The sequence below is a fragment of the Urocampus carinirostris genome, chromosome 4 (assembly GCF_059441175.1).
Source record: "Urocampus carinirostris isolate Australia breed hairy pipefish chromosome 4, RoL_Ucar_1.0, whole genome shotgun sequence".
Taxonomy (NCBI): domain Eukaryota; kingdom Metazoa; phylum Chordata; class Actinopteri; order Syngnathiformes; family Syngnathidae; genus Urocampus; species Urocampus carinirostris.
Genome location: NC_142352.1, coordinates 32,432,463 through 32,460,108, shown reverse-complemented (window position 1 = coordinate 32,460,108; position 27,646 = coordinate 32,432,463). Strand labels below are relative to the sequence as shown.

General features: G+C 39.6%; 1 protein-coding gene across 1 annotated transcript in view; it reads left to right on the top strand.

Annotated features, from left to right (window-relative positions):
* Positions 1 to 819: 819 nt before the first annotated feature.
* The window catches only part of pla2r1 (phospholipase A2 receptor 1), a 48,202-nt gene continuing 21,375 nt past the window's right edge, over positions 820 to 27,646 (top strand). Inside the window, exons 1-16 of the mRNA XM_088334215.1 lie at positions 820 to 1,193; positions 4,003 to 4,383; positions 5,983 to 6,156; positions 7,960 to 8,124; positions 9,552 to 9,665; positions 9,900 to 10,049; positions 12,571 to 12,759; positions 12,826 to 12,989; positions 15,607 to 15,717; positions 19,151 to 19,263; positions 19,348 to 19,517; positions 23,977 to 24,188; positions 25,027 to 25,172; positions 25,386 to 25,470; positions 27,299 to 27,434; positions 27,499 to 27,534. Coding sequence (XP_088190341.1) covers positions 1,040 to 1,193; positions 4,003 to 4,383; positions 5,983 to 6,156; positions 7,960 to 8,124; positions 9,552 to 9,665; positions 9,900 to 10,049; positions 12,571 to 12,759; positions 12,826 to 12,989; positions 15,607 to 15,717; positions 19,151 to 19,263; positions 19,348 to 19,517; positions 23,977 to 24,188; positions 25,027 to 25,172; positions 25,386 to 25,470; positions 27,299 to 27,434; positions 27,499 to 27,534 — 2,500 coding nt within the window. The 5' untranslated portion in view covers positions 820 to 1,039. The remainder of the gene's footprint in view (positions 1,194 to 4,002; positions 4,384 to 5,982; positions 6,157 to 7,959; positions 8,125 to 9,551; positions 9,666 to 9,899; positions 10,050 to 12,570; positions 12,760 to 12,825; positions 12,990 to 15,606; positions 15,718 to 19,150; positions 19,264 to 19,347; positions 19,518 to 23,976; positions 24,189 to 25,026; positions 25,173 to 25,385; positions 25,471 to 27,298; positions 27,435 to 27,498; positions 27,535 to 27,646) is intronic.

Here is a 27,646-nt window from a genome sequence, read left to right as displayed (position 1 = left end):
AATCTATCGAGCTACCCCATCCATCCATCCATCATCCATCCATTATTGTCTCGAACTTTTATTTGTCCACCCGACCATCTATCCATCATTTCATCCATCCGTCCATCAGTTTATCATTAGCCCAAACTACTATCCGTCCATCTATCATCTATCCATCCTTTTATTCATTATCAGCCCTATTTTCTATCTGTCCATCCATCCATCCATTAATTCATCCAAATCACCCACCCACCCTTCCATTCCTTTAACCAACGACCCACCCATCCATCATTAGCCCAAACTTTTCTTTTTCCATCCATCAATCCATCATTAGCCCAAACTTGTATCTGTCCAGGTATCGTTTATCATTCCATTCATCATCGGCTAAAACCTTATTTGTCCATCCATCCATGAATCCACCCATTCATCCATCCATTCCTTCACACACCAACCCACCCATCCATCATTTGCTCGAACCTTTACTTGTCCGTCCACCTATAGATTCATCCATCCATCCTTTCATCCATCCATCCATCAATCCCCCAATAGCCCAAACTTTTATCTGTCCATTCATCCATTATTTTACCCATAACTCCCCTTCATCCATGCATCTATCGATCTATCCATGCATCCATCCATCACTAACCCAAACACACACACCCATTTATCCATTCTTTCATCCATCAGTACATCAATCCATCATCAGCCCAAACTTGTATCTGTCCATCAGTCCATCCATCCATTTATCCGTCATCCATCATCAGCCCACACTTTTATTTGTGCATCCACTGAGCAATCCATCAATACATCTATCTATCTATCTATCCATCCACGCATCCATCAACCCATCCATCCATCCACTTATTTTCCTTTGGTGTCCACGGTCGGACGTGACGTCGCATACGCGACTCCCCCCGTGCTGAAACTGAAGAAAGTGCTGTGCAAAAAACTTTTGGTGCGAGGGGAAAAAGACGACGAAGACTAACGAACAAACTCCTGATAACCCAAACTGGCCTCTCGGAATGTTTAGACATATCGGACCTTGCACGCCGCTGCCGAAATGTTCTCGTGGTTTTGGTTCCGCGGCGCGGCCGTGGACGTGTTGACGGCGATTTGTGTAACTTTGTTGTTGCTAAAAACGTGCGCTGGTTCTGCCGTGGAGGAGGACGACGACGACGAGATTCTGGAGCATGAAGAAGTCGCGGAATTTTACAGTGAGTTACATTTGTAGAACCTAAAAAATGAAGTTTGAAGTTAGTGAATAGTTTGGAAAATATGTCCGAGTGGGAAATAAACTAGCGTCTCGCAATGTCCATGGGTGTGAACGTGATTGACATCTAATCCAGAAATATTAAAGTACTCACTCGCGCATTACAGTACAGTACATTTTTAGTGAAAAGACCTAAACAAGCCTAAATAAAGTAAAAACAGTTTTCAGTTTCCCTTTTTAAATGTGGTATTTCTTTTACTGGCGCGCTGTTTTTGGTTATGTGGTTAGTCACATCGTTATAATGTAATTGATTTTACACCATATGCAGATTTTTGCATACATGTTTACATTGGTACTGACGTTTAACGGACATTTTGTATTATTTAGCGCCTTTTTGTGATAAAAACGTATTCTAATGATGAAAAACACATGAAGTATCATATGAAGTGAATTTATTGAAATACGTATGGGTTTATGAAATTTGTTTTTATTTTGGGAGCTGATTTGATTGTCCGCCATCTTTCTGCTACCTGTACATTCCAAAACCAGCAAAATTGCGAAAGGCTGAGCAGAAAATGATGCATTTTACTCACGTTGAGTCTCCGTAGTTTGTATTCCTCGTTTTAGCACAATTTTCCTATCTGTCCAAAACTTCAACATTTGTTTGGAGGAGGGAATTAAAAATGTGTTTCTTAAAAATCTGATTTGTCAATTATTTGGAAAAAAAAATCACTGAAGTCATCCATTATTAAAATAGTAATAACAATAATAATGATAATGATACATATAATGATAATGATAATTACAATAATAATCAAAATAGCAATGAGTAATATTTAAAGTTCAGGAGCTGACATTCTGTAATTTTAGGTGAATTCTAAACTAAGCGGGTCAAAATGATTGATCGTTTATAAAAAAAAGTAAACATTAGTTTATTTGAGATTGATTACAATTTGATTTTGAAAATAATGGTTAAGTTATATTTTATAATCGAGGTTTGGTTGATCAATCGATTAGATCTTCTCACCCCAAAACAATGGCTGCATTTCTCACTTTAAAAAAGTACATGTAACTTACTTTTTGACATTCCTACTTTTTAATTGATTCATTATTTTATCAGTTAAAGCTTCACGTTTGAAGCTAATTCTAAAGGTTTTGAACGTGGTTTAGATCAAGAATCAAAGAAGCTTTGAAGTAAAATTTAAATACAGTGAATATAATGTTAGATTCTTTGGTGTTCTCAATCTATACAGTGCTTTGTAAACATATTTATTTGACATGTTATATTGTACTAACAAATAAAACAATAAAAAGTACAGTGGGTGTTGTAAAAATATTGGTGCCTTTTGAGTTAATACATTGTACAACCTCCTTGTCAGGGAGGACCAGAACAGAGCAGGAGACCCCAGAGCGTTCGTACAATTCTTTATTTGGGGAAGCGTAAGGGTTAGCGGGAGACGCGATGACCGTCGAACGTCAGCAGCAGCAACGCCGAGAAGACAACTTCGAAAGACGTAGCCAATCGTAGCGTGGGACGGAAGCAGGTCGAGTTTACCGGGACTGGAGAGAAGATCGTAGCGTGGAACGGAAGCAGGTCGGATCGGAGGCAGGCAGAATCAGGTAAACAAGTCAAAAAGACACAGGAAAATCAGGCGAGTCAAACGGGGTAAAAAGTAATCCTCAGACAACAAGGTCTCGGCGTAGCGTGCTTAAAAAGGGAACATAAACCAATCAGGAAGCGCATTTCCGCGCGTCAGATGATTACCCCAGGTGGCTCCACTTGGGTAATCATGACACTCCTTTTGCTGCAATCACTCCCACTCGTCTTTTTGGATACCTCTCTATAGGTTTTGCTCAGCTTAAAACAGAAATATTTGCCTATTCTACCTTACTAAACAGCTCAAGTTCCTTAACGTTTAGAGGTGATGGTTTGTGCACAGCATTTTTCAGATCTTTCAAGAAATGCTCTATAGGATTGAGGTCTGGACCTTGGCTTGCTCATTCTAACACCTTTATATTGTTCGTTTTAAACATTTGCATTGTAGAATTTGCTATATGTTCAGGATCGATCTCCTGATGGAAGGTGAACTTGTCTACAACTTGATACCTGGCTGGAGTGTTTTTTGGGCTTCAGAATGCTCTCTGTTCTTCAGTTTGCCCTTTAACAGAACTCTTGCGCCCATCATATAGCAGGTGCATTTAAACTGAAACCCAATGACACACAGGTGCACTCTGTTTGTGAATGTTAGTCATTTAGGTTGACATTGGATACTTCAGAAGTCATCAGTGAACTTCTTAAGTCAGTTGGCTGAGTTGAGAGAACAGGGGGCAAATATTTTAGCAACACCTACTTTTCAGTTTTTTCGTTGTACAGTAAATATAATATAAAACGTTGAAATACCCTTGTTCCACTTCACGATTGTATCTCACGTGTTGATTCTTATGAAATATTTTCCGTATTTAAGATTTAGAATAGAATAGAATAGAATATACCTTTATTGTCATTGTTACAAAATGGGTTAACATATTGTGACAACGAAATTGGGCATGACACTCCAGTTTTACACATTCACAGTGAGGTATGAGCCAAGAAGATAAAGGAACAGAGAAGATAAGGTTATAAAACAAGGGGGATAAGGCTATAGTTATCATTGACATGGTATTTACACAAGAAATGTCGGCATGTGGGATGTTACATACAGTGTTGTCGTGATTTAAGTTTGAAGCTTGAAATTTGGCAAGATGACAAAAAGATCTTGGGGGGCAAGTACTTGGCACTGTAAGCTACTGTAATATATCCATCCTCTGTGTAGGACAGGGTTTTTTTATCCTGGAGAGCAACCTTCTCCAGCGCTGTGTCACAGTGGAAGAATCCAACCTGCTTCTCCGGGACTGTCGCCGAGCCACGCGCCGCATGTTGTGGAAGTGGGTCTCCCATCATCGCCTCTTCAACGTGGGCACCAGCACGTGCCTGGGCCTCAACATGTCTGACCCCGCTCAACCCCTCGGAACATTTCAGTGTGATACGGAACTCCCCGTACTGTGGTGGCGCTGTAGGGGACATGTGCTGTACGGGGCGTCCCGCTGGAAGGTTGCTGTGGTTGGAAATTTAGTGGTGGTTAAAAGAAACTCCAATCACGAGTGGAAAAGGTACAACACTCCAAGAGAGGGGCCCTGCTCAAATCCATATGAAGGTAAATAAACATGAGCATAAGTTTTTTGTTGTTCAGTTATCTATCTATTGCGGTTAATGCAGACAAAAAGTGAAAATCCTGAATTAGCGACATCCCATTACAAAAAGCCCCTCAAGATGACGTCCTGACCGACTAAAAGTATATGACTGTAACAAAATAACAACTATAGATCTACAAATAAAAACTACAATGATTTTTATTGTCATACAAAACTACAACATAATTAGAGCGTTTTTCCTTTTAGTGTAAGAAAGCGATTTAGAGAGTGGCTGGTTAGCTGCACGCAAGGCATACTCGGATTAAGCCAGGTCTCAGTGATTAGAATACAACTTTCTTGAATGTAGCGGTTTTCCACGAGTTGGAGCTCCAGGTCATCCGTTTCATGGGTAATGGATCTGGCATTGGTGAGATACAGGCTCTGCTGGGGTGGCTTGTGAGAGTTGTTACGAAGCTATTAGCAGTAGGCCAGACCTGCGGCACCGCTTTTGCTTTATCTCCCGATGGCGCCTCAGTGTCTTCTCAGGCCCGAAAATAATCCACGGAGCAAACGCTGGCCCTTCTGGGTTTGGACGAAATTAGCGCCTCAGTTGATATTTACTGCAGCTAAATTCACAAATACATTTAACTTGAGAAGAATTTACTTTCGTTTGTCTTCAGTTTGACGTCATTGAGTGCTGTCAGTAAGAAAAACAACCCAAAAATTTGATACAACATAGACCAAAGTGAATGATATCTTCTGGTTTGAAATTTGGTCGGAATTTAGCACATTTCCTACAGGTAGCACTCAGTAACCTCGAGCAACAGCGCTATGGATTGATTCACACAGGTTTTCTTATTTACTGGCACTGGAGAAATTGGAACATTTCCCTAAACTCCTTAACTCATTCAATGCCATTAGGTATAAATACCTATTCCGAAGCATTGTCCCTGAATGCCAAAAGGTAAAAATATGTTTTTCTCGTTTTATTTGAAAAACTATTATCAAGGGTTTGGCGTTGCTCATCAGTAAGAAGCCACTGGGAATTATTTTAGTATTCTAAGTAACCATTGGATGGCAGGTGGAGCTTTGATCCGATCTTTGTCCACACATCGAAAAAGCCCCCACTTCCTGGTGTTGCTTCTTTTTTTCAGCGAAAGAGTGTGTTTAGGCCCCATATGGCAAGTAGGCGCAGTGAAACAGTGTGGCGAGAGTAACGAAGATATTGATAGGGAGATTTTTTTCTTTCTAAGAAACATGAAAAAGTCTCTTCGGGGCAGAGAGGGATGATGTCGCGTGCACGTCCGCAGGAACGTGGTCACTCGAGAGTACGTGATAGCCATGGTGACCGAAATTGTGTGAGAGATCTTGCAAAGTTCATGTGTCATTCTAACATTATTCATGCATCAGTTCGCCGTTCTTGTTATTAATTGTTATTTTGCAAGCAAGGTGTTTATGGAAAGTATTGTTTAGATATTGAGGTATCAAAGAGGCAAAAAAAGCACCAAAGGGAAATGCATTCCTTCACAAAAATGAAACGAATGAATGAATAAATGTGTTAAAAAGTGCTTAAATATGGCCATGAAAAGATCTAGGAACGCTGATATATTGTGTTTTTACAGATATCCATACTTTATTGGGAAATGCACATGGCATGCCTTGTGCATTTCCCTTTAAATACAACAACAAATGGTACTCGGAGTGCACAACCGAGGGCCGCGAAGATCATCTACCATGGTGCTCAACCACCGCCAGATATGATGAGGCTGAAAAGTGGGGATTCTGTCCTGTGCTTGGTAAATGTTTACTGTAGTTTCTTTGTTTGACTTGCTACACTGTTGTCTGACTGGTATTGCAAATATGTCCATTCAATACATAGACCAGGGGTGGGCAAACTACAGCCTGCGGGCCACTTGGGTCCTGTCAGGCGTTTTATCCTGCCCGTTACATGAAAATGGTCTAAATATAACCAAAATATATTTTATAGTACATAAAATGCTATTCATAAAAATGTGTTCTTTTGGTGCCAACTTTGTCTCCATTGTCCCCTTGTGTGTCTACAACAAAAATACTACGACAGAAATACTACAAAATTACTCTATAACTAAATATAAAATTTTGTGCTTAAAAACAGGGACCTAGTATATTATTTTGCTTTCTTTCGGAAAATAAAAAACACTATAAAGATACTACAAAGATATTACCACAAAAATACTAAAGTACTACTACAGAAAATTTAACAACAGAAATACTAGAAAAGCACAACTGCAGTAATATTACAAAAAATTGTAAAGAAATAGTACAAACTTACTACTATACTACTACAGTGATACTATATTAAAAAAACGATTTCAACAGAAATTCTACTACTAACGACAGAATTACCACTAAAATACAAGCGTAATAATACAAAAATTCTACAATGGAAATACTTCAAAAATGCTACAGAAATACTAAAAAAATACAAATACGGCAGTAGTAAAAAAAAACACAATATCAAATTAAGTGCTGAAAACAGGGACGTAATAAAATAATCAGCTGTAATTGTGAGCATTTCAAAAACAATTTGAACAAATGTATTTAAAAACAAATATAAAGAAATATAACATGTAGATGCCTGCATGTATATTCACATTTTTTTTAACCAAATGACCATCAAAACTAAAACAACTTAGGTAATAATGTTTGGTTGGTCGGTCTGTTAGATCCCTTAACCACACGGTTGTAGGGGCACCATTTCTGTGGTGTGTCTTGGGCAAGTACAGCCTGGTGTGGCCCATCCTTCTCCAGGCCAAAAATACAATTTTTGTCGAAGTTGACTTCCTAAATTTTGCAGTTTTGATACTTCAATTTGGGGATTTATTTTGAAAGTTTTTTCACTGTCAGAACATTTACATAAAAAAGTGCTCTTTGACTCTGACTGGGGTTGCACGGAACATATTTAATACAGCTTAAAAGTTGGGGGTCATTTAAAAAAATAAAGGGACATTGTGTATTTAGTGCCTTCTTGTGGTAAAAAATAATTCATTAAACAAAAAACAATATTGATTTTAATAATAAGCAGTAATACATGTACTGTAATACATATAAACATGCATTTCCTAATATACTTTATGGTCAAGAAATTTTGATTTTTTTTTTTTTACAATAACAAGAACCTCACCCAGAGGGAGCTGACTTAATTGTCGTCCTTCTTCCTGCTATGGGTACCTGAAAAAAACCCAAAAGTTAATGTAAAGCTTTGCAAAAACATGAGAAAAAAAATAATGCGGTTTGGTCACTCTCACCTCCGTTGTGTATATTTTTGTGCTATTTAGCACTCATTTTCAGCTGCACTACATAATGCAGCGACGTCTTGTGGTCAAACAATACACACTGTTCTTTAACGCACAATTAGCTGCATTTTCGATTAAATCCAAAATGCATCACTTCAGTAGCTTTGTCTTCAATGTAAAATCCATTTCTCATATATTCTCTGCTGTACCTACGTTTGTCCAAGCTCAACATGTATAAACTTTTGTGTCACGACCCACCCGAGAAACACTGGCGAGCTTTCAATGCTTATGGATGGATTCTGTAATCAATATTTTCCATTGTAGATCATAGTTGTGACCATTTCTGGGAGTGGAACCTAGAGCTTCGTGCTTGCTACCAGTTCAACATGTACACCATCCTTACCTGGAATCAAGCGCTGATGACCTGTCAGGCACAGGGTGGAAATCTGCTCAGTATCACAAGCTTGGCAGAGCAAAGGTACATCAGAGGTATGCATTTGCTAGAAGATACGTACAGCAATTAAATTCAGGGTGTTCCAAAAAGTCTTGGGCCAATTTTGACATTGAATATCTACTATTAGGGATATAAAACACATCTGGTAAATTCAGAAAGTTTGGAATCTCAATTTTTAAATTAAACGTCAAAGATCAATCCTGTTGGAAAACAAATTCACCCTTCTTTTTCACTCAATTTTTCCATTTCTTCAGCATGTTGAGGTACATCTCACCATATAATGTTGCCTTATCAAAAAAAATGGTTTGAAGACAGATTTCTTTGACGTTGCACAACTTTTATCTCACTACCATTCAAAGTTAAGAAGTTATGGGGACTTAAAATGACTTTTGGAACACCCTGTATATCATTGTGTAATGTTTTTTATTGCATGATTTATCGTTCAGTAAAGAATCCAAAACTGACCGCCAAATGAAAATATTATGATGATTTCCACAAATACATGATGGTGTCAGAACCAGAACAGACGGTGACCCAAACGCGTAAGGTTTCACACCAAGCTTTATTGTGGAAGTGGAGAAGTCAGGTGCGGGAAAACAAACCCCAGCGATTCAGCGATCGCTGGCCAGGAGAAGCAGAAAGCCCATGAGATCGGAGCGTGGTCGGAGGGCAGAAACGAGTCGAGCAGCCGGCATGGGAGATCAGAGCGTGGTCGGTGGGCAGAAACAAGTTGGGCAGCCGGGACGGGAGATTGGAGCGTGGTCAGAGGAAGGAATCAACTCAGGTAGCCGGAGACGATCGGGAAGCCAGGGGCAGACGAGTAGGATACAGGAAAGGACGGGACAGATGGGAGCTAGAGTCAAAAAGTGCTTGCCTTGCATGTGCGGAGGTTCGCTGACAGATTGACAAGGATTGAATGAGAGTGTTGACGTTAAATAGGAGAGGAACCAATCAGTAAACGAGCAGCAGCGGGAGCCAAACGAGCAGGCACAAGTGAGGGCAATGGGCAAATCAGGACAGAAATCTTAAAAAAAAAATTTGTCCAGTCCATGAGCACTAGCATTTTAAGGAGATATTTTATTTGCTATGTCCAATATTGTAATTTGGAACTTCCCTGTTTCAAACACGCTGGCACCTGGGAAATGTTTATATTTATTCATACAATATTTCAGTGTAAATACTTTATAATTAATTAAGCAATTATCATGTTATCAAATTAAAATATAATTTATTATTAAAGACATATTTGTTTTCTTGTTTTCCCCAAAGGTCATGCTAGCTTATATGCTATGTTATATGGGTAAAACATGGTTGGGTGCAGTTTATAATACAAAAAAAAAAGTTGTGCATGTTTAAGTGAAACCATTGGAGTTGATATTTAGTGAGGTATGTAACTATTTTTTGGACACATAATTTAAAAATATGGATAGCCTATGAGTACTCTATGTGTTTTTTGTGTTAGATCGAATGTTAAGTAGTGGCGCAATGGTGTGGATCGGGCTGAATCACTTGAAGGACGGTCGAGGTTGGCAGTGGTCAGACGGTGCACCCCTTTCTTTGGTTAACTTCACCACAGGTATGATTCATTTTTTATTGTGGAATTCATATGGAAATGTGTGAAAGGAGGAATTTTCGGAATGTATAAAATACATGTAGTTGTCCAGATGTTTTGAACGACATACAGTAAATATTTTGAATTTGGAATGGTTTGAATAGCTGGAGCGATGTGAATGGAACAAAGCAGTTAAAAAAAAAAAACAATTTGCATTCCGACAACAAAACGTGTTCTCCACGTTTGTATTTCCAACAGCGTTGTCAGCAAACCCTCTGGAGGACAACAGACAGTGTGGAGTATACAACCCTGGCCCAATTGGACTTTGGTGGAGTTTGTCTTGTGAGTCTGCTCTGCCTTACATCTGCAAGAAGACGCCCAATAGCACGCAAAGAGTTGAGCCATTTGGTGAGAAACAGAAGAAAATGTTTTTATTGAGTAAAACTGACAAAAACCCAAAAGGACTCTTGGAGCTGGTAAAATTTTCAGCGTGGGGTTTCAGAGTTTTTTTAAGCTGTATGTGCTGCTGGTGTGCTCTTTACCCAGGTGTTATTTTTTGTGGGAGTGGGGGTGTGGATGGGCGGATGAATCATTTGATCGTCAGAGGCACTACTCCCAGCTCGGGCCATTGTGGCATCCTACGCAGGACTTTGTTTTTGATTATGTTTTAATTATAACCATTTGTATTTTCATTCCTTCATTTTCCAGCGACTTATTTTCACTAGGTTTGCGGAGATGCTGGAACCCATTTTGTGCAGTGGGCAGGGGACACCGTGAACACACACTCTCATCCGTAAAGACAATTTTTACTTACCAATTGTCTTGCCTTGCATGTTTTGCTACCTGGAAGGAAATCGAAGAAAATCCACTCAGGCACGGGGAGAACATAAAAACTCCACACAGAGATCTGGTAGCTAAAACTAAATGCAGGACTTTTGAACCGTGAGGCAGACATACTAACCAGTCAGCTGCTGTGCCTCCATTTCTATTTGATTGTTAAAAAAAAAAAATGATGTCACATCCCGGACTTTGTATGAGGGTTGAAGTTTGAGATGGGTCAAAAAAACGTCACCTGCTGCTTCCCAGTTCTTGGCTAATTAATACTTTTGAGAGTGCTGCTACACGTACTTAACTCCACTTACTTAACTGAAATTCCTGTGAGATGGTCTAACAAAGTCATACCAGCTGTTTTTCAACTGAAAAGTCAGTTTCTCATCTCACAGTACATCAAATCAGGATTCAATGTTAGACTCAAGAGTTTGTTGAATCTGATTTGGAATATGGACCCCAGCTGCTATGCACCTGCAGAGAAAAAAGTGTGACGCGGTCAACAGACCAAAACAAAAACTCTGCAGTCAATTTTACTTGCTTGGTTTTCTTACACTTTCAGTTTGCTTTGGCTATTTTTCTACCAAAATAAACTCAATGATTTGAAAGGTGTGTTTATTGTACAATAATATGACAACCTCTAAGGCGGCATGGTGGATGACTGGTTAGCACGTCCGCCTCACAGTTCATCTTTAGTTTCCGGCTACTTCTGATGAGTTTGCATGCTGTTCAAGTGCCTGTGCAAATTTACTTTGTGCAATTTGGTTGTCTCCCACATTCCACAAAATTAATTAGCAGGTTACTTAGTGACTCCAAACTGTCCCTTGGTATAGATGTGTGTTTGATTGCGGTTGTGTGCTTATATTGTATGTGCCCTGTTATTGGCTTGCAATCATTCCATGGTGTCCCCTGCTCACTGTTCGATGAGGCTCCCGAGACCCTAGTGGGGATTGTGGAGAATGAATGAATGATTGCAAGTCAGTCTGGCAAAAGAATCTTTGTGTCAGAAGATAGTAATTATATAAATGAGTGAAGAAAACATCAATTTTAAAATTTCTCCCAACATAGACTCCCAAACATCTATTTTTACATCTCAATTGCCCCAACTTTAAAATGTAATCTAAGTGTATTGAAACGATTGATCCGTTACAATATATCATTGGTAATCATCATGTGCTAAAACATTAAACACATTTTTCTCCCGAAATAGTAAGAAATTAATTCCAATGATTCTAACGTGACAACACTGAAATTGCTATAACCCCGTATTTTTGACATATCATGTGTTATATAATTTTACTTAAGTAAATACTTAAGCGAATTAATTAAATGTATGAAAATTTCCATCTTTCTTACTCAGGGTCCGTATGGGAGATTGAAATTTTAATGTGTTTTCAAGGATTGGAAAGTACTTGGATTATGAAGTGGTGAAATGCTCATATATGCTTGATATTTTGGCCATGTTTCTCAACAAGTCTGCTTAAAAATGACGCTGACACCTTCTCTGGTGGCTTCGCTTTGCCATTGCATTCTTCCCTCGGGATGAACTGCAGCTGCCACTAGTTTGTATGGCATTTTCCTATGAAGTTGCATTAGACACCTAAACATTGATGTAAGGATTCCATATCAAATATGGACCTGTGCAAAAATAAGGTAGCGTTTCTTCGTGGTAAATTGTGACGGGGAATAACTTTCAGTAACTTAAAATGTACAATTTTACCCAACACTTGTATGGGGAGAGATTTGTCTCAAGAACACATATACCAGATTTACTCAATATCTCAAAACCAATACAGTAGGTCTTTATAAATGCACACGCAAGATTAAAAATCCCATATGTAAATCACAGATATATGTTTTGCTCTGTGAAATACATGATTCACACTTGATTTTTTCTTTTAATGGTACTGGAGAAATTGGAAAATTGCCTTTGGAAGTCCTTAAAAATACTTGAAATAGGCCATTCAAAAGGTAGGTGTATGAATCATACGTTGTTTCCATGAGCACTAAAAACATGGAAAAATACAAATAAAAACGTGACAAACTGTTAAAAACTGTTAGTATGCCCTTCTGATTTAGAATATATTGTCCTCTCATCCAGACAACTGGCAGTATGTCCATACAGTGTGTGATGATGGCTGGCGGCCTCATAACGGTTTCTGCTACCAGATCCTGACTCATGCAGGAAACTGGGAGGAGTCTTCTCAGGCATGCCGCTCTCGTCATGCCAATCTCACCAGCCTTCACACGCTCTCAGAAGTAGAGGTGCTGCAAAGCCTTCTGACTAATTGTAAGTTATTGTACGTCAGTGTAGAAACGTGATCTCAGCTCCAGCAAATAGAGTGTCTAATTTCAGATTCTGGCGAGACTACAGCAATGTGGATCGGTCTCCGGAAGCAAGTTTTGTCTCCTGCTGTAGAGTGGTCTGATTGCTCACCAGTGACTCTCACAATGTGGCAGCAGTATCAGCCTCCTCACAACCTGACTGGTTCCATTCTCTGTGCCAAGGCAGACAGGAAGGTAGGCAACAAACACAACCATAAAGTGATGCATCAGAACGCCACATGCAAATTTGAAAATGCACAATAATGCCGTCATGCGAATGTTTGCATATTTATAATTCTTTTCCTGCTTAAGGTGAAAGTCTGCAATAAAACATCATGAACATAATAAATGCTTTCCTCCCACAAACATAGTTTACCTTTTGCACACATTTAAGTCATGTTCTTAAACATTGCAAAAAAATATATGTTGAGTAAAATGCCAATTTCTATAGGCTTCTTACAGGTGCTTGATATCCTTTAAAATGCTTGAATTTTAATGTTGTGATTTCAAGGATTGAAAAGTCCTTGAACTTTGGGCGCAATGCTTGTAAATGCTTGAAATAGTTGCCATGTTTCACAACAAATTTGCTTAAAAATGAAGCCAACACTGCTTTGCTTTGCCATTGCATTTTTTTTCCCTTGTTATTACAGCATCTAACATTAGTTTGTATGGTATTGTCCTCGGAAGCATCGTTGCTCCCTACGGGGCAAGCCCAAGAAAACAGGTGCATGCTACACCTAAACAGGACACTATGAAATGTTACTTTGTGCAAGGATTACATATCAATTATGGAGATTTATTATGGGTTATGCAAATAATTAAGGTACTGTTTGCCAGTGGTAAATTGTATTTGGAGAACTTTCCGCACCTTAAAATGAAAGTGACATATTACTGTCATTTTTTAACATAAAACATTTACACACTTATTTTTTTAGATCAACAAATATATTCGTGATTTACTCAAGATCTAAAATTCATAAATCATAAATGCACACACAAGATTAAAAATCACATATGTAATCACCTCGCCTGAACTCTGGAAGTTGGAACCTTTCCAAAACTTGTTCTTGCTCTGCTGAGTGCACAACACCCTTTCAACACCAACTGACCTGTCAGGTGGGGGTTGAGGGATGACCCACAGTGCTGACTATGTGAAGAGAGAGGGACACTGGCAAGACGCCAGACTGCTCTTAGCCAGGGCAGATACAACTGGCACAATGACGAGGTCCTCAGTGCACTGGCTGACAGAAAAGGCAGAAGAAGCACCAACCTCAATCAACGCATTCCATCGAATTCATCAGAGGAGAAGAAAACGACATCCTCCACGAAGACCAAGAAGAGCCTCTTGCAGACAGAACCAGCATAGCAGTTGAGGGTAGATCTTGGAAGGAAATTACACTTTGCCCTGGTCCTCCAAACTTCCCTTGGGCCAGACATTTGTTTTGGGCAGAAGAGGGCCAAAAAGAACATCCTGACTAAACTAACTGTACCGTGGAAAGATGGATGCTACGAAGCCCATAAAAAAAAGCCATCAAGTCCCATGAACTGGTCCAACAGTGCAGGGACAAGGCATGGCAGGCATGGCTATTCCCAGTGGAGGTCGGGTTCAGGGGCTTCCCATCGCAGTCTGGATGGGACACATTGACAGAACCCTGAATAGGAGGAAGGGAGAGGAAGCCAGCTCCTCGTAGGGTGGGGGAAACCGTGGAGAGAGCCTCTAGCTTGGCTGGGACCAGGAGAGGATGGGCAGTGACTGGCCATCACTTCCAGCCCGCCATCTCGAGGGCGTTGTGGTTCAGTGTCGAAAAGTCCAGTGATAGTTGTACACCACCTGATGACATCTTCTCGTGGTTGAAGGCTACAGTCACTTTTTGATCGATTGGAAAAGATAGCACTTATTAGTAGTGCATGTACTAAATAGGTCACTGGCAATTAAATTTACTGTATTTATTCATGTATAACGCTCACCCCTATTTTTTTTTAATTAAAAATAGTTGTAAATTGTTTCACTTTTTCTCAGCCCAAACTAAACGTTGTAAATGACAAACGTTGAATATGTGCTGCCATGATTAGAATCATTCATTGACAACATAGATTGTGAACACAATACCAACATAAAATTGACAATGTATTTATTTAACGTCTTTCAAATTCCAATTCATCATAAGATACCAGAAGGGATGACCAAAGAGTTTTTTCCATCGGTGTGCCTTTTTACTTTTCAGGACAACTTTCCATTCTCTAACTCTCGTCGTATCTAGTACTGTGACTAAAAATAGTGTGAACATTGGATAATATCGAATGCCTTTTCTTATGCCATCTATATTACTGGTAGTCGAGTGGATAGGATTCAGCAAGGTTTGATTCCTCTTGCATCCAATGTTTTACGATTGTGGTCAGCAATTTGTTTTTTATCAATCATTGAATTAAAAAGGTAAAAACCTTGTGTGTTATGCATGCCCAAATTTTAAGTTCCTTTTTTAGGTTAAAAAAAAAGTGCGTCATACGGAAAAAATCAGGTTCTTAAAACTTTCACTTGAAAACATAACTCCCAAATAAGCGAAGGGATCTAAATTTTGTGAAAGTCCATGACACTAATACTAACAAACACTTTCAAAGGGCTACAAAATGTTGCCCCTCTGGTCAGATAATTAGAAACCTCAATTTAACTCCAACTTTAAATGTTAATCGGCAAAATTCAAAGCGACTATCTTTCCTTTGGTGGCTATCTCTTTTAAACTGTCATTAACCATAAAGCATGATTTTATCTTTTGTTCAACTATTTCTTACTTGGTTACCTTAATTTTTCCAGGAAGGTGCCTGGGTTTTGGTTTCATGTGATGAGCAACTGCCTGCTGTGTGCAAAAAGGAGAAACCTCCAACATCGCAGGGAAATGAAGCTTTGGATAAAGGCTGTCCAGAGGTGAAAAATTGAACATTGAATCTAAAATACATGCACTTCTTAGTACATGTTTGGCATGTTGGTTGTAAATGCAGTAGCACTGAAGTGTTTGGCTGTGAAATGGACGGAATTGTTGGAATGTACAATTTAACCTGGTGTTAGAATTGCTTGAGAAATGTGGACAGAGGATGTTAATATGAGAACTATTTTTGTGTCGATCCAAAAATGGGGCCAAGGAGGAATTGGATGGGTAGAATTCATTATCAGGGCAGTCTCAAGCCTTCATGGGGTCCTAAGCAAAATTAGATTTAGGAACCCCCTATTACTTGATTATTTGCATACATACAATAACTCATTCCATATTCCACTTTGTCATAACAAATACACTTAAAATACCAAATGTTAGATGTTTCTGTTGTAGTCAGATTGTAATGCACAGTGAAGAAGGCCACGGAAGCGGACAACAGATTGCAAATTTGCAAAAATGTCTTTCATTTTAATAAAGTGAGTCACTTTCCCTAACGGCCCACACAGGAATCAATACATAAAACCTTAAAGGGCACCTAGGTATGTTTCGCCTATCGTTTACAATCTAAAATGGAACAAAATCTAATTAGCCACCTGGGATTTATTAACACTAATTAGTAAAATATATAGCACAATGTGGAATACTGAAAGTCATTTAGGCGGTGTTCTCGTTTGCCCGCGTCCCTGCGTTCTAGACGCATTATTTTTGCTAGGGACGCATCGTGTCAAATCAACGTGCGTCCCTGGTACGCAACTTTTTTGACACGAAATTGTCATTATCATTTTTTAACAGAGATTTACCGCACTCCAAACTTTTCGAGAGGCAGATCCGCCATTGTTGTTTTGGTCTTGCGGTTCGAGTTTTCGTCTGCACGCCGATCTCCAGTTCGAGTTGTGTGAAAGTCCGTTTCTTTTTAGAGAACCGGCTTTTTCGGCTCAACTCATTAAAGAGAGCCGGCTTTCAAACGGCTCACTTGCTTTGATGCGTAATATTACGAATTATTATGTTTTATAAAAAAGTTAAGAAAAAAAGGAAGTATAAAAGGAGAAAATGAAAAAAGACAGGTTTGTGGTGATCCCTTTTAATCAGTATATTACCAACAATAATTTAATGCAGACAATGAATTCATAATTTGAATAAGAAAATGTATTATTCTACTTAATTATATTTGCATGTATTTTTTCCTTCTACAGTGAACGTCCAAGGTACTTCATTTTTGAACTTTTTTTTATAATTAACCTCATTCATGTCAAGCAACTCAGTGTCTCACAACAAAAAAATCATTAATAATATATATGATATAAGGAAACATGTACAATATAACATGTTAAACCACATAAATAAACATGTTTGAAAAAAAAAAGGTTTTTTGTATTTTGTCAGGGAAAATATGACAGTTTGTAAGGGCTTGGAGCACACTGAATTTTGGGGACCCATAGATCTCTGTTGGGACCCATAGATTTTTGAGCATGCGAGTCCCCGGGACTCATCACTTTTCAGAGGTAAAATGAACACTGTCTAGGCCATCTAAAAGTAACCAAATGAACCAATAATTTATTGCAAACACAATATGCTGCAACAACAAATGTACAAATGTACTTGATTTAAACTCAAACAAATACTTATATAGATATATAAATGCACAGAGGTACATCAAACAATGTATAAAAGAAATGCTTTCAGTTTTGCTGTAGGAAACTACTCTGTTAACATTTGTTTTTGTAAATGAACGCATATTTGATAGTATATATCAATAATCATCACCCACACACAAAAGGAATTACACTTAACGAATTATATAAACGTTAACCACTCTTGGGGGGCCCCTATTGTTTTTTGGGCCCTAAGCAGCCTCTTAGTTAGCTTATGCCTTGGACCAGCTCTTCCCATTATTGTTGGAAATTGTATTGCTATTACACCAGAATAAGTATTTTAAGATCTAAAATTGATGAGGTTAAGTGTGTATAGTTTTTTAATTGTGTGGATTTTGTGATTATGTAAAGCTTTACTCTAAATGTCCTCAAATGTTTAACACCTTTTCAAGATGGAATTGATTAGGTTCTATGTAAGGAATTGAAAATTACAAATGTTTTTATTAAAAAAAATAGTTCACAGTGTGATATTTCTGCTTAACATCCTCCAAAGATGACGTTCAAATACAATACAGTAATCCCTTTCTTAATTGTGGTTTTCTTATCGTAGTTTTGCTACTTTGCGGATTTTCATGGTGCATTGCGTTCTGCGGTCTAATTGGCTAACAGTTGCCCAACTTCTTTCATGCCTGTGTCTGCCTGTCCATCGATGATGTTGCGGTCTGAGTTGTACATACCTGTATACGTAAAACAGCTTGACAAACCTAGATTACGTATACGCACCTTTTTTTCAAATTCAAGTTTCTCTAAAAGCCATCATGTCAACAAAATTCTCTGGACCAACAAATGCACAGATGGCTGGGGCTTAAAGGCATAGTAAGATGCTTTCTATCGCCAACTTGTTAAAATTGCGGTTCTTTGGGGCTCCCTCTTGGCTACCTGGTGTTTTTTCAAATATGTTTGATAGTGGGAAAATATCTGGTTTCTGTTGGAGGACAAACAGGACACATTCCATAATGTTCAGATACACTGAGCTCTGAAAAAGGAAAAAAATGTTTCCAATGAATATAACATCCATATGATGGTGATTGAGTATCATGTAAATAAATGTAAATGTAGTGGCCTGAAATAATTTCCGCCCCGTGGTGCAATACATACAGAAAGATGATTTTTAAAATTATAATTTGGCTGTATAGGATTTATTTATAAAAAAAAAGTTTAGATCGTTAGATTATATTTGGATTATATTAGATGGATAGATTTTGATGGATTTTGATAAAAAATATAAGATCAGATGGGTGGAACTGGAAATCGCATGTACCATATTACAGAATGTTGGAATCGTACCCCTGAGAGCTGGGAGGAAGACATGTTTACTACCCTTATTTTAATGGTATTCACAAAAATTAGCTTTTATGTAGCCCAACTTGATTTTGTCTTTTTTGTGATAACCCAAAAATAGTTAAAAAAAAAAAAAAAAAACTTTTTTTCTATTCCCCAAATCACTCCGATGCAACATGTTTACCCCGCACCAGAACATACTAATATATACGATCTATTGACGCTAAATCCAAACATTATTATCGAAAACGCTCGTTCAAATTTTAATCAAAAAAGAATGCAGATTCAGTTGAAGTGTTGAAAATAACTCAACAGTTTTTAGTTTGATCGACGGAGTACCAATATTTGACAGTTTTATAAATTCTAAACTAGTAGACTGAGTTCAAAGTTTGCGATGTAAGAGTATTGGAATTAAGAACGGAATTAGTCCCCATTAAAGACCTGTATTCTAACCTTAAAATGGAACATATTTGATGTTGTTCTTCTATTGCAGGGCTGGAAGCGTTATGGTCACTCCTGTTATGCCATCACCAGGCATGAGCAGACACATAAGGACGCGCAGAGTGCCTACTACTGCACTGCACCTCTACTTACTGTGGAAAACAGGTGCCGCATCCATACTTGTTTGCTTTCATTTGGGAGAAACATTAATAGCGCTGTTTCACGAAAGTTTTTGCATCCTTCCGAAAGGTTCGAGCAAGCTTTTGTCAACAGTTTGCTGAATGCTAACGGGGCAAACGACAGCATGTCTTATTGGATTGGCCTCGTATACATGGAGGAGAGGGGAGAATACAGATGGATGCATCACAATGGCTCCACTCTGCCTCTCACCTTTACAAATTGGAACAAGCACCAACCAGGTATACATAAGGTTGAAGCTGATCTGTTTGAGAGCTTGTTTATTTTTTATTTTTTTATTTTTCTAAATGTTGGATTCTTCTTTTGAAGCCATTCATTATCATATTAATATCGATAGGTTGATGATCAAGTACATCTTTTACAAGTCCCTGGTGGGGCGCCAGGCTGTAATTTGTCGCACCAGTCTTATAAACTTGCATTATTGAAAAATACGATATTATTCTTAAATATATAGAAATGTGTATCAAAATGTGTAATCAAAATCACTCTAAAATATATCATTCAAAAAATGTCGCAAACATTATTGTGTGCTCGCTGGCACCGTTTTCCTCCCACTCGCTTTTGTTTAAAGGGTTGTTTGGTTAATATGCGTAGTTACGTCTCTGTCGCTGCGCTTATTTGTTAGTAGTACAAAGTTGAAGCGGGGGTGGGCGTGGTGAACTTCACAGCAGCAGCAAAAGTGAGCACAGAAAGAAAAGAAAAAAAGGAAATAAAAAATCAGTCAAAGAAGGTAAATTAATCCTACATTTTTACTGTGGCAAACATTTCAAAATGGTGAAATTAGGTCCCATCTTTTTTGTGTTTAATGGATCTCAGAGACATCTTCTGACTTTTTTATGTACAGAGATCCCTCGTTTATTGCGGGAGTTCGGTTCTAGAAGAAACCCGTGATGGGCGAAATCCATGAAGTAGAAATCTTGATATATTTATCGTTTTCTTTTTTTTTCTTTTTTTTTAATTATTATAAAATTAATACAGCGGTGCCTCTACATACGGGCTTGATTCGTTCCAGAATCATGTTCGTAGTCCGATTTGCTTGTGTAATGAGCAAATATTCCCAATCTTGAAATAATTTTAAACTAATTGGCCTGTTCCTGACCTCCCAAAAGGATCAAAGTGAAACCTAAATCGATATAAAACACATCTACCTGATCACTAAAAAAAATGTAATCAAACATTAAAAAAGTACAGTAGTGAGATGAATAAGATAATAGAAATGAATTAAAATGCGAGTCGCCGTAACAAAGGTGTGCACGTGCTGCATGGGGTATGAGGGGGCATTCGGAGGAGCAGTGATGGCGCACGACTTTTGATAATACGTAAGCATTTATTGTACACTTAAAATTCAAGTCACCGTTACTTTAAATGAACTTTAACACTAGAAATTTTACGGCACAATTTTTTATTTTTTTGCCTGTTTCAGTTTTGATGTTGATTCTATTTTAGCTGGACTCGCATCGCTATCCATTTCAACAGGGCTTTTAAAAAAAGGAAATGATCCAAGGAGATTCGTTTCCTCTTCAAAAAGTAACTGAAACGCGTGAGGCAATTGTCATTAAAGAGAGCTGTTGGACGACCACTTGCCACTTTTTCTGGACGTTTTTTTTCCCAATGAAAGCAGTAACTTCCCAATTGGCCAGCACCTCTCTAATCTCCATTGCAGACACCAGCTTCTCTGGTTTGTTCTCCTCTTCACTGTTTTTTTTGCAACAGGAATATAACCATCCTCACAAATAATTGCAGCAAAGTGCTGTGTCAATTCTTCCGCAGATTTGCGATAGGCGCTCGCTGCTTAACGTTACTATGACGAGAGCGCTTTAGACAACAGCTAACTATCGATGAAATGCATACTTGGTGAAACGTATGATTACCAACGTGAAAAACTAGCATAACAGGCCACTGAACTGCCTGTTAACAAATTGATGTGATGTACAACCTAGCCAAGAGCTAACGTTAACTAACGTCAGCCTAACGTGAGAGATGTATAGATAACTTAATATTTCTCTCCAGCAAACTGACAGTATGTTGCCTCAAATACTTTGTTCACCTACCTTAGAACAGATGGAGACATCCGTATTAACTTTATCCACGATGAGTTGGTGTGTCACGAGACGTGATGGCGTGGATGGAGAGAAGACCGGACCAGAACGAAGGCAGGAGGCATGAAGGGAGAACTCAAATGCGTTGACGATCCATAAGTTTTATTTTACAAATAAAAGTCGCCCAATACTCCGGGGCAAAACAGAACAACACAGAGTTCCTCCGGCACGAACTCAACAGGACAAGGCATAACAGACTAAAACAGGACAAGGCATAACAGACTAAACAGGACAAGGCATAACAGACCGGGATTGTGAAGAATGAGTAGTAATGAACCCGCCAAACCCAAAATCCAGCCTTAAAAAGCAGAACAGCAATCAGCTGATCTGCTTCAGCTTGAGTTCGGGGCGTGGCATACTGGTCGTCATGGCGACCGTGACAGAGCCCCCCTCTTAAGGGACAGCTCCCGAGGTCCCAAAAAAGAAAAAATTACTACCTCGCGCCCCGGAATGTTGACGATCGCGATTGGGGCAACCCTGCTCCCTCCTCCGAACACGCAGGAACGGGGAGAGGCAGGCGCCATCTGCGTCGGGCGGATCGGAATCGACGCTCGGCAGGGGGGGTCTGGTGGCCAACTGGACAGGGGATGACAGACAGGCAGAACCGACGAGAACAGGACAGATAAACAGGACAGGCAAAATCAGGACAGATAAACAGGACAGGCCTCTACAGAAGAGTCGCACTCAGGACAGGCCGATGCAGAAGAGTCGCACTCAGGACAGGCCGATGCAGAAGAGTCGCACTCAGGACAGGCCGATGCAGAAGAGTCGCACTCAGGACAGGCCGATGCAGAAGAGTCGCACTCAGGTCAGGCCGATGCAGAAGAGTCGCACTCAGGTCAGGCCGATGCAGAAGAGTCGCACTCAGGTCAGGCCGATGCAGAAGAGTCGCACTCAGGTCAGGCCGATGCAGAAGAGTCGCACTCAGGTCAGGCCGATGCAGAAGAGTCGCACTCAGGTCAGGCCGATGCAGAAGAGTCGCACTCAGGTCAGGCCGATGCAGAAGAGTCGCACTCAGGTCAGGCCGATGCAGAAGAGTCGCACTCAGGTCAGGCCGATGCAGAAGAGTCGCACTCAGGTCAGGCCGATGCAGAAGAGTCGCACTCAGGTCAGGCCGATGCAGAAGAGTCGCACTCAGGTCAGGCCGATGCAGAAGAGTCGCACTCAGGTCAGGCCGATGCAGAAGAGTCGCACTCAGGTCAGGCCGATGCAGAAGAGTCGCACTCTGGGGGTTCGGGTTCAGAAGAGTCGGACAGGCAGGCAGCGGAGTCGGAGTCGGCCCGACGGGCAGCAGAGTCGGAGTCGGCCCGACGGGCAGCAGAGTCGGAGTCGGCCCGACGGGCAGCAGAGTCGGAGTCGGCCCGACGGGCAGCAGAGTCGGAGTCGGGCTGGCACGCAGGGGAGACGGAATAGCAGGCAATCGGCACGGGAGTCGGGCAGGCAGGCATGAGAGTTGAACAGGCAGGCGTCAATTCTTCCCGGGACCCCATTCGAGGCACAGCAAGGGCCACGACGGGCGGGGCCGTGGTTCGAACGGGCAGGGAAGGCCAACTCAGTAGGCGCCTGCCGAACTGCGCTCTCCAGCTCTCCCCAAGTCGCGCTGGGATCGTTCGCTGAGTTCTATTTGTTGGCGGGTTCATTCTGTCACGAGACGTGATGGCGTGGATGGAGAGAAGACCGGACCAGAACGAAGGCAGGAGGCATGAAGGGAGAACTCAAATGCGTTGACGATCCATAAGTTTTATTTTACAAATAAAAGTCGCCCAATACTCCGGGGCAAAACAGAACAACACAGAGTTCCTCCGGCACGAACTCAACAGGACAAGGCATAACAGACTAAAACAGGACAAGGCATAACAGACTAAACAGGACAAGGCATAACAGACCGGGATTGTGAAGAATGAGTAGTAATGAACCCGCCAAACCCAAAATCCAGCCTTAAAAAGCAGAACAGCAATCAGCTGATCTGCTTCAGCTTGAGTTCGGGGCGTGGCATACTGGTCGTCATGGCGACCGTGACATGGTGTTGTGGTTGACTCGATTTAGATGTGGCTTGTGAAAGAGTAAAAAATGCACCCCACCAACCAGCTGCTCAGGATACCTCGTATCAGATCTACCCCATGCACACCATTTGACCATTTTGAAGTTCGAAATGTACGAAAAAAACAAAATAAAAAACAAATGAAAACTGACGAACTGCAATGCATTTGGCGACAATCTTCATAACTACTTGCAATATTTTCCCGTTCAGGTACGTCATAACCTGAAGCTTTCGTATGTAGAAACATTCGTGAGTAGAGGTACCTCTGCCTTAATCATCTTGCTGCTTTGAAATCAATGAAAAGATATACAAAATAAGAGTGTATTTCCAGCAATGTCTGTACAGATGCCTTTAAAAGATTTTTATTATGATAATAATTGCTAGACAGTTTTTTTAAGTTTTCATTCATTTTCTTTTTCTTTCAACGTTAGTAAGCTGATGAGCAATGTATATCTGTGATTAATGAATTCATACATATTTGAAAAAGTACAAGTATACAAGTAAACATCTTACATAGTTCTGCTTTTTATTTTATTTTAGTCAGTGCAAATGGCTGTGTTGCAATGTCTGGTGGGCCTGCTCTAGGCCACTGGGAGGTGAAAGACTGCAATTCCTACAAGGCCTTTTCAGTGTGTAAGCAGAGCATCAGCAACTACCAGGAAGTCCAGATGCCACCTGAATTTCATACTGATACCTTCAGCGCCTGTCCCTCAGGATGGGAATCACAGACTGGTCTTCTTTACTGTTTTAAAGTATGATCAATAACTCTGTTTTAAAAAATGGATCCCTCTGCTTAAAAGAAAATCATAGAGGGTCTTGATGAAGCTGCACTGTACTGTAATGTTGAATGTTAGATACAGTGCCTAGTGAAAGGATTGCCCCTCAAAACATTTATTCATATAGCCACATTTCAGGTTTCAAACTTAAAATTAAAAAACTTAAAATATGTGAGACACAATCGTGAAGTGGAACCAAATTATTTCAACATTTCATCTCATAATTCATGGTTTACAGTTCATGGATCCCTTAACCGCATTGATTGTCATGGCGCCAATGAGGACGCAACTCTGAACAGCCTTCTCCTTTGTTGACGGTTCCTGGTCTGTTTTTGGGGTCGCGGCAAAGTTTGCACCAGTCCATTAATTAATGTTGTCGGCCCAGTTCTCATTTGGTCTTCCTCTCCTCCTGCCTCCCCTTGGACTGTGCCCTGGAAAATTATCTTGGTCAGCCCAGATAATCTCATGACGTGACCATACCCAATTATAATTTACAATTCGCCCACTGTTATTTCAGTTTATCCAACTGACTCGAGAAGTTCCCTAAAGACTTCTGAATGCTCCAATGTCGATCTAAATGACTAACAATATTTTCACAAGGCACTCTATGCCCCAATTACTACAAATTTGGAATTTTTGGCTGCAAGGTTAAATGTTATAATGAACTTTGAATGAGCTTTAACTTGGTATGACAACGTCTATAGTTTTCTGTGACTCCTAATTTAATGGCACCTTGTGTATTTTAGTACATAATATAATTTCACGGCAGCAAAATGTTTGTATGCAAAACTGACGATAGAGTATTTTTTTTTAGGTATTCCATAATGAAAAAGTGCTCATGAAACGTTCCTGGGTGGAAGCAGATTATTTTTGCCAGGCTCTCGGGGCCCAGCTAGCCAGTTTCCGCCACTACGAGGAGCAGGTGTTTGTCAAGCAACTCATCAGTACAATGTTTGAAGGGTTGGTATGGACTCATAATTGCCTATTGCTTAGTGTACCAGATGATGACCAAAAATTCTAATCATTTTACCAAGTGCTTTTTTTAAAACTTAGATTTAATTCAATCACTATGCACTGCTGCGATTACCATTAACATGTTAATTCATTAACCATCTCAGAAGAACTCAGCATGTTCGACACATAACCTAACAGTATTCTGATCCTCCTTTTTAGAACAGAGAGTCGATGGCTTTGGGTTGGCTTCAACAAAAGAGATCCTGAACATCCAGGAGCTTGGGGATGGTCTGATGGTTCTCCTGTAAGTAGTATTCAAACACATTTCAAAATTCTGATGTATTTTTGAACCCTACACACCATCTTACCAACTTTTGATCCAAAATAAACAGTTTGAGGCATTTGCATATTGTCAAGTTATTATTGCCCCTTATATATGGCCTTTACCAGGGAGGCAATATTATTGCAAACACGTGTCAATTTGAAGCATCACATCGTAAACCACATCTAAGGCTAGGTTCACACTGCAAGGAAATTAGATTTTATTGCACGGACACAACTGTATCCGATCTGTTGAAGTTTGCCCAAACGGAACATATCCGTTTTTTTTCACACCAGACTCAAGCCACTTTCATATGTCGTCCTATAGCCAACACATATCTGATCTTTTGGATTGGGACTTCAATGTGAACAGACGAAACGCATTCACGTGACCTGAACATCATCGATACGCGGCCCACATCACTATTCTGCATTTAGCAAGGCTGGAGGAAGCAGAAAAATCAATAACCACGACAAATGAAAATACAGAGTGTCATATTTTCACACATTCATGAAAGATGAACACTTATTTATTTTGTAACTCACGGAAACGCCAACATCGCACCACATACAACTTTATTCACAACATGTCGCTGGAATTCATTCTTAAAGCAATGTATGCTCTAGTGGTAGTTAACAATATTTACATTCAAATCACAATGTGCGGACAGCATTCAATGGGGTTAAAGCAGGGTTTTAGATTTCATTAATATTTGTGGGGAACAACGCTCTGCCATTAACATCCATGAGAACTTCTGCAAACATGAGCACATTGTGTGTGACGGTCATGTGTCCTTTTGTGCGCATGCAGGACATTTGAGGCGTTCACACAGGAGAGCAAGTTGCATACAAGTCCCATTTAGTTGGAAATATGAAAAATCTCATGAGATTTCACCCCCCAAAAAAATCAGAATTTAACATTTTACCTAGTCTAAAACATTGGGTTTTTAAAGACTGTGAACCTAATGTGATTTTTTTATTTAATATATTTTATTACAAGCTTAATGTCAGTGTTGTGCTTTCTTTATCCTCTGTCACGATTCAAGAATGACAAATAAACAACTGTGGTACTCTATAAACACACTTTGAAAACTAATTAGCCTAAAATAACCCAATCTAGGCCTTGTTTTTTTAACAAACTTCCTGTGTTGTTTTGTTCACTCATGTTCACAGAAACCCCTCAAATTGATGGATTTTCCTAAAAACTGATTCCCAGAATGTCAATTTATTCATTTAAAAGAGTCAGTTGTGGTATTAAGATCCTCAAAAAACTGTGTTCATTTTATACAAAAGAATTCCGCAAAGTGGAGTTTTTTCTGGCTTTAGCTAATACGTTATTAAAATACGCCCTTCCAAAGTAATTTAATTTGTTTAAAATAACTTGACCAAAAATTCATTAAAGAAAAAGCACCACACAAAAATGTGTTGAGAAAAATTGGTGAGATTTTACAAAACAAGTTTTCCATTTTTTAATCATTTTGGGTTCTTTTTTGCACAAGTGTGTTTAGAGTGAGTACTACCAATAATTAACAAAGAGGTTTCTTGTATAATTAACTGTTCTATCTTACTACAACATTCCCATCTAGTCCTTTTGCCTTTCTAGGAATATGCAGTGCAGAATTGTTATGCTCTTGTGAACTGTATTTACTATAAAATGAGAGACATTGTTTTCGTTTGGAAACTTTATATGAGTTGAGGACAAACGTGTGGCAATCAATGAATGTTATGCAGGAAGTCAGATCCAGTGTAACAAAAAATGTCCAAGCACCTGGCATCAATAGATATTAAAGCCATTAAAACATTTTATGTAGGTAATGACCTCCTTCATTGAGGATAAAAATGATGAGGATGACAGGAGGGACTGCGCAGTGTATAGTGACGTTCCGAACAGCCTGATGCCGCAGCCCTGCGAAAGCAAACACGAGTGGATCTGTAAGCTGCCCAGAGGTAAAATCCATTCCTCAAACGACAGCCAATAATGATGATTTACCAAAATGTTTTTATGTTTCAGGAGTTCAACTGACGAAACCTTATTGGTACACAGAGCGTAAGTACATTGTTTTGTGTACTACAGGCATGAAAATCTCTCACTTTTTGGCAGGGAAAGGGGGGGAAGCTGTGACGGCAAGACATTTGTTTGCACGGATCATTTAAAATAA